At 42.5% G+C, this 7,799-nt stretch overlaps 1 protein-coding gene across 4 annotated transcripts; it reads left to right on the forward strand.

Moving 5' to 3' along the window:
- The first annotated feature begins 3,150 nt into the window (after positions 1-3,150).
- On the forward strand, positions 3,151-6,541 carry LOC135584072 (uncharacterized). 4 transcript variants are annotated; one of them, XR_010491315.1, is made up of 4 exons: positions 3,151-4,017; positions 4,438-4,923; positions 4,991-5,103; positions 6,032-6,541. XR_010491315.1 is itself a non-coding variant. In XM_018831231.2 (3 exons), exons 1-2 carry the CDS (start codon positions 3,185-3,187, stop codon positions 4,880-4,882), a joined length of 1,278 nt encoding a protein of 425 aa, XP_018686776.2. In that variant the 5' UTR covers positions 3,151-3,184; the 3' UTR covers positions 4,883-4,923; positions 6,032-6,541. The 4 variants fall into 4 exon arrangements, 2 of the variants coding, with proteins under 2 accessions (XP_018686776.2, XP_064982022.1); XR_010491314.1 differs by having other exon boundaries at positions 4,438-5,103; XM_018831231.2 differs by lacking the exon at positions 4,991-5,103.
- Positions 6,542-7,799: the final 1,258 nt, after the last annotated feature.

Consider the following 7,799-nt stretch of genomic DNA (forward strand, 5'->3'; position numbering starts at 1 on the left):
ATCTATTTATCATTTTTATATATTAAAATTAGTATATTGATATACCAAATTTTTTTATTATTAAAAAGAAAAGTTTTAGAAACAAAAAGAAGAAGAAGACCGACCATGTATCATCATCATCCATCACCTTGTATTTATTTATCTGGTCATCTCGGTATTGCACTGTATCGATCCCCCCGAGCGTATCTAACCCAATATAGGGTATGTATCAAGCCATACAAATCATGTACCATGATCTCATACGATGCGTATCATTCAATTTACCTTGGTCTGTATATCGATACCTACCTACCTACCTACCTTATTATGATATGCTCGCCTGATGACTTATTATGATGCTTATTTCTCATGAAACAAAACTAATTACTATTAGGATGGATGGTGGATAAGAGAGAGAGAGAGAGAAGAACGGCATAGATTGGTTAGCAAAGTTAATTAAAGTGGCACCAACTTGAACGTCAACTCCTGCGCCAAGAAGGTCAAACAGGTAGGCCTCGACTTGTAATCTGTCGTGGGGAACAACTCATGGCAATGAGTCGGCAAACGGGAGAGAGATGGTCAACTCAGAGATCGATCGATCGAACGAACACGCGTCATCTTTTCTCGGGAACCATCTGATTTGGAGCCACGTTGGAGAAGGACATGCTGTTTCTTCCTCCTCCTCCTCCATATTCCATGTGAAAAGACGCGATGATCTGGTCAACGCGTCTGGGAGCAGCTAAGCAAACCCCTTCGATGAAGGCTCGCTCGTCTTTTTGACTGTCGTAAGGATGTTGAATGGGAGAATGTTTATAAGATGGGGTTGGGGGGTGGAAACCACTCGCACCATTTGGTCGGCTTAATGACAAAGAAGAAGAAGAAGAATCGCAATGATGCATGAAGTGATCATTAAAGTCCACTCCTACCTTTGTTTCCGTGCAACACCAATTGACCAATGAAGCATTCATAACCCATCATGCGATATAACCACAGATTGTTTGGATTAAACAATAAGAATGATGACAGGTGCAAGGTAAAAAAAAAGGAAAAAGTCTTTGTTAATTTTATTTTATGAACTTGATGCACCATGTCAATGGTCACCATCATCCTCCTATCACTTGCAAGAAAACAATTCTTTATATGATGAAGATTAGGGGACCAATCAATTATAACTATAACTCTTCACCGCAAGAATTGAAGGGTTTATAGTCATATCCAATTTTCAAGTCTACAAGCCAATGTTGATGTGACCAGCTAGCTCTCTCTATGTTGACTAGAGAAAAAAAATAAGTTTAGATATTTCCTAAATATCTCATGTATTTTATCTTTTAATAGTAAAAGATAAAAAGACCTTTTTTTAGAGAGAGAGAGAGAGAGAGAGAGAGAGAGAGAGTTGTTATAATGATGGAACAAATTATTGCTGTTTGACTAAGTAAACAATACAATGACGACGAAAGCGTTTGTTTATGTGTTGTATTTATTATATGTATGAACTTGATGGATGGATAATGTCCATGGTCACCACCCTATCACTTGCGATAACATCAGCTTCCAAGCTCAAGTTTAGGAACTCAATTAATTATATGATTGAATCAAAAAGTGATGTCCGCGTGTCATATTTATCTTGTTTATTCTATTAACATCCAACGCTCGAAAAGTCTTGAAGCCAATTCTGATGTAATCATCTTAGCTGATTGCACTGCTGTCTCATTTCATCATAAATATTTATTTTATTTCCACTCCAAAGAGAGAGAGATTTATCTTTTCGAACAATGAGTGTGTCGGTTAGATTTAACAGCCAATCCAAACTGGACACATCGGAATTCAGTCGAAATATAAAGTTGCCAACTGAAACCTAACACTTGTAGGCTAAATGACCGCAAGAATTTGATTGGTCAGACGATAAGACGGTTCCATCTAAACATAAGTAGTTTATGATGTAACACCATTTAAAGATACTTGATCAACATGATATATATATATATATATATATATATATATATATCAAGAAGAGAATATTTATTTACATCCCAAGAGATTAAAAGGAAGAATCTTTCCAAGTATATGTTGTATATGCACCACAAACTTTCATCATGTAGAATTTATAAAGGAAGGGATGATCTCTTCGGGTTTCTAGACATTAGATTTATAACCATTAGAGTACGTGCACTTGACTGACTCCAATACTATCACTGTTCCGTGGTTTCGAGTACGTACACAACAGAAGACATCAGCCGATAAGAAGGCCTGCAAGTGAAATGAAGCTGCTGCAGTCTATGGAACTACAGTGATGATCGAGGCAGTCTGTGCCCATTTGGGTTTGGCTGCTAAAGCTAGCTTTGAAGCATGCAAAATGTGCCCGTCAATGACAGGAGGCTTCATCATACCATCTGTTGTTGTGTCGCCAAGCTTTCGACCACAGATGTTGTTGGATGATCAATGGCATTAATGAACCAGCAGGAAGAGCAGCCACAGCACTCTGTACCTTCTTACCATGATCAACAACTGCACTGTGAAGCTATGAACCCATCCATCCCCCATCTCACCACTGAAACATTATGGATTCAAAGCTACACATCTGCTATTCTACTTCTTGACTAGGCCTCATATGGCTGGCTACTTGCAATGTGTCATAGAGGCCATTAAACTTCACCCCATGGGTTTGTTGAGTAAATATAAATATATATTTAACTATATATATATATACTTAAATAATCTGCAAGTTCTTTATATATATATATATGTATATGTATATATATGTTGACCATCAGCATTTCTGAATAAAAAAACTAAGCATTTGTGATATTAAACAATAGTCATTGTACTGCTTCAGCTCAGATCACTCCATTTGAAAATGAAGCAGAAATATTGATTCTGTAATTAGATAATTTTATCATGCTGAACTATAATAACACTGGAAAAATGCATCATAGAATCAAAACAATATTAAGGTTTAAGTCAAGGAAATAGTATTTATGGCTTGCGTGAATGAGAATGTATGGAGGTTTATTCTTGTTCATGGGCCTCAGCACGACTCTTAAATATATCCATCAAGCCTTTGCGCACGCTACCAGTTTGATGCTGATATTTCGGGGTCGTCGGCACGGATGTTAAAGCATCAATCGAGTTTGTGAGCGCATCTCAAAGCGTGACGCCGCAGCTCTAAAACGACCTTCGACGCACCAAATGACACCCCATCGACAACATGTGGCCGGCCGCATCGCTCCTCCCCAACCCCCCGACTCCGCAACCCCGTCCCCGACTCTCCGGCGGGTCCCGACACCGCACCAGCGAACGCCGTCGATGCTCTACGCTTACCGTGCTTTCCTCCTCCTCTTCCTCTTCCTCTAGCGACGCAAAGGAGGACCTGGTCACTGCCGCCGGGCGTCTCCTTTGGGGCCGCGGCCTCCCCCCTCAGGCCCTCGTCTCTGCCGTTCGAACCGGATGGTCTGCCGCGTGGCATCTAATGATGCACCAACTCGCTCCCTCCTCCTCCGCCGCCGCCGCCTCCCCACCTGGCTCCTATGCCCGTCCCACTTCCTCCTTTCCCTCGGTCCCCGCCTCGTACTGCCGGAACCCCATGAACCTCCACCTCTACGTCGCCCTCCCCTGCCCCTGGGCGCACCGCGTCCTCGTCGTCCGCGCGCTTAAGGGCCTCCGCTCCGCGCTCCCCGTTTCCATCGCGGCCCCCGGCCTCGATGGCTCCTGGCTGTTCCGCCCCCGTGGGCCCTCCGCCGTCGGCGAAGATCTGAGCCCCGGCCCCGACCGCGCCAATGCGCGGAGGACGCTGAGGGAGGTGTACGGGCTCCGGAGGGGCGGCTACGACGGGAGGTCGACGGTGCCAATGCTTTGGGACGCGGAGAGGAAGGAAGTGGTGTGCAACGAGAGCTACGCGATCATCGAGTTCTTGAACTCCGCTGACTTCGGTGGTGAGGTTCATGGTGGCCCAGGGTTGGACCTCTGCCCGTCGGAGCTCAAAACCGAGATCGACGACTGGAATCGGGTGATCTATCCCAACGTTAACAATGGGGTTTATAGGTAATGAGCTCTCTCTGTCCTTATCTTGTTGTCACTCCAATTGCTCTGTTCTGCGTTTGATATTTATCCTGCGCAAGAAACTCTCTTTTATGTGTTCTTCCAAGTTGGAGCTCTGTGGGATCTTCATGCAACTTTGTTGAGCTAAACAATTCCAACAATATCTATTAGAGAATGTTCGCATATCTCGCAATGAAGTCTGTAATGGACAAGTTGTGCATGATCTTTGTCAGCCCAAGCAGGCATTTTTCTCTCTGGATTGCCAAGAATTCTTAATGAAAAAAGGGGAAAATTTTTGCCAACTACCTTGTTTTGATGGAAAACAATTAGATCGATGGACGACCAATTTTGGTTCATTTGTGAAATTGTGTTATTGGATGTATATAAAATCTCTCGCTGACAACAGTTAGCTTCGTTTTGCAGATGCGGGTTTGCGCAGAGCCAAGAAGCATATGACACTGCAGTCAATGGATTGTTCAACACATTGGATATGATAGAATCTCATCTGTCTACCTCTCGCTACTTGTGTGGGGATGCACTGACTTTAGCTGATGTCTGCCTATTTACTACTTTGATCCGTTTCGACCTTGTGTACAACGTCCTCTTCAAGTGCACAAAGAAGAAGCTACTTGAGTACCCCAATCTTTATGGCTATACATGTGATATGTATCAGATTCCAGAGGTTGTGAGTACTTGCAATTTTGAGGCTATCATGGATGGTTACTACTGTACTCTATTTCCTCTGAATCCTGGTGGGATCCGGCCAGTCATGCCTTCAGCTTGCAATCATGATTTGCTTTCTAAACCGCATAATAGAGAAGTATTATCTTCGAGTGGCAAACGAAGCATACATGCTTCAGAAACCTAACAGTCAACTGCTTGTCTCAGAAACACAAAGCGTTCAAAATGGTAAGTGCACATAGCTCCAGTTTGCTTAATGTGCCACTACTAATCAGTACAGCTTTTCTTTTACTAGTTCCAGCTGCTTTCCCAGCATAGCAAGTACTGTCATATTAAAGAAAACTATGAAGCAGTGGCACTACTAATGCAAGAAAATCATACAAATGTGCATTGTGTGGAAAGAGTAAGGTAAGTTGTTTCAGAACTTGGTAATTGCTTTGCTTAATCCCAGGTGTGAAGTGCCATTAACTCCGTATGTTGTTTTTTCTACTATGTGCTACATAAAAAAATAAAGACAAAAACATCAAAAATTTTTGCAGCTGAACCAAAAACTGACATCCTTCATAAATTTTTCTTTTATGATGAACCAAAGACACCATAATTTTCTTGCTTTGCCAAAGTGACTTTGATAACATAATCCAACCGGTAGACTCAGTGAAAATGACATGTACTATCATTAGATGAGAGGCGCAAAACAGTAACATATAGCGTAGGATTTATATCTAAGAAAACCCCTCTAGTCTCGGTATCTGCTTGAAATGTTTAAAATCCATGCCAAAGCATTTATTCTTGCTTAGTATCTTGGTCTGTCACACTGATGTCAGAACTACACTGATTTCCTGCTTTGTTTTACATGCTCACCTTGAGGTTGTCTTGGAGTTACCTGTGAATAAGATATGAATTATTGTATTATTTAACTATGATCAGAATGGCCTTGCAATATACTTATTAAAAGTTAGTTCTATGTGTTCTTCTGCCTGGTGCTCCAACACCAGTCCTTCTTCAGATGTTATTCAAATCGTTTGGATCTCAAGTCCCCATTCACATGGTTGGACATGGTTGTACCTTTCTTCAATATTGGTTTTATTTTAGAAGCAAAATACAGTAGTTGGTCAGGGGGGCAAGATTATGATGTTTTTGTGTCTGCAGATTTGTCATGACGTGGCTTGTTTCTCCCCTCTCAAAGGGCCATAGCTTGTTCTACTATGCCCTTAGCAACTAAACATAATTAATCTCTCCTTTCATGCATTAACAATTATCAAATACATAGTTTTTACTGTTGATTCTCCTTTTCATTTTTTAGTAACTAATGCCACTGCCATTCTTGCCACACTAGAATTGGGGAGCTATCTAAGAGGATTCAGCTATCTACTTAAATGAGCAGCTATGTATTGCAATCCCAAGGGTTATTTACTACCTTGCAAGAATTTTAACCTAGATCAAAAGCGAGCAAAAAGTGCAGCCGTCTCTGTCTATTATGGCCATGTTTGCAACTGAATATTTGAAGGCGTGCCTTTCAGATTCGGAAGCAAGCTTATGAATGCTGATCGAGGAATTATCTACGACAAAAGGCTTTTAGTGGTTCTGAGAGGCATAATTTGTCAATCGTGTGATAAATGGTGATAGCAAAATGCCCCTCTAAACACAGTTCTCAGCATAAGGTGATCCAAATTAACTTACATTCAGATTCAAAGTTGGCTAGCTACAAGGTACCGCAGGAAGAACGATACTGGAAGAAGATCTTGTTGGTTATTGTTGTAAAATAAAATGTAACCATGATGATGGTGTTCTCAAAACATTTCTGTTGATTTTGAGAAATTCTAGATAGTGATTGTTAATTTATCTATATCTTCGTTCCCTCTTTTGTTGATTTCTAGAAATTCTAGATAATGATTGTTAATTTCTCTCTATATATCTTCGTTCTGCTACTTTTTCGTACCAATAACTTGCATTGGTGGTATGGTAGCAAGAACAACAGTGCTGGAAGAAGATGTTGATTGTCTATTGTTGCAGAAGAATCGAAACGCATGCTGTTGATTTCAGTATAATTTCTAGATAGTGATTCTTAATTCCTCTTTACAACTGACCCCTAACTTGCGGACCACTCTACTGCATGCAAGTAAATCTCGTGTTAATTGCCTCATGCGTAGTGGCTTAACAGGCTTGTGATGGCTTGTTCATGCTTTAATCCCCTCCGTGAAACAAATGTAAGAGGCAATTGAGAAGTTGGAACGAAGCCATGGATGATGAAGATTTGACATCCGGTAAACATTTTCGTCGGACCAAATCATGACTTCTAAGTTTGAAGACCTTTAATCATCTCATGACATGAAACAAGTCTAAAGTCAAACTACGGGCACAATGTATCATCACGTGCACCATAATAAATAAGAGGGGACGCGCCACGATCGATCGATTTGACGACGGAAGGGGTTGTTTCGAGTCCTCCCAAACCTGCTCATGATCACGACTCGGATCACGAGTTCCGTGTCAACTTGTACATACACAGATAACGCGGTGAGAACAAAAAAGATTCGCTACGACCAAACTACGAGCCACAAAATGTCATCTCATCGGGCCCACCGTCTCTGAGTGAAATTGTCGCAGGAGAGCGGGTCCCGCGTGGGCCTCGTCTCTGCTTCCAGTAAGGGAGCGGATACGTGAGACGGGGCCCAACATGGGTAGGCGAGCGGAGCATTCGGGAGCCTCCTTTTATATATGTATACATATCTAGTAGTGGGACCCACAGTATCTGATGCGACAGACGCGGTTCTCGCGTGGCCGCCATCGCTGCATCCAACAAGGAAGCCGATACGTGAGACGGGCGACGCCGGAAACGGGTAGGCGAGCGAAGCGTTCGCGCGGCACCCTTTTTTTATATCTGGTGGTGGGACGCACCGTCGGTCCGGCCGCAACTCCGTCAGCGTTGACCAAAAGAGAACTTTCGGGATAGATGCCAAAAATATCTCCGCTCCGTCCAATCTAGGCCGTCCATGTCCGTCCCCGGCCCCATCCCACCGTTCGATTTCAGCGAGACAGCCGGTGGTCAGGATAAGGATCGCGGTGGGTTTACCTCCTGGACTACTATGCCGTAAAAAGGGCAG

This window comes from Musa acuminata, chromosome BXJ2-9, assembly GCF_036884655.1.
Source record: "Musa acuminata AAA Group cultivar baxijiao chromosome BXJ2-9, Cavendish_Baxijiao_AAA, whole genome shotgun sequence".
NCBI classification, from domain to species: Eukaryota; Viridiplantae; Streptophyta; class Magnoliopsida; order Zingiberales; family Musaceae; genus Musa; species Musa acuminata.

Excerpts from the sequence above, each read along its gene's own strand:
- LOC135584072 (XM_065125950.1), top strand. The coding sequence starts at position 3,185 with ATGTGGCCGGCCGCATCGCTCCTCCCCAACCCCCCGACTCCGCAACCC. Across the intron at positions 4,018-4,437 it reads GTTAACAATGGGGTTTATAG|ATGCGGGTTTGCGCAGAGCC; the intron begins GTAATGAGCTCT and ends TTCGTTTTGCAG.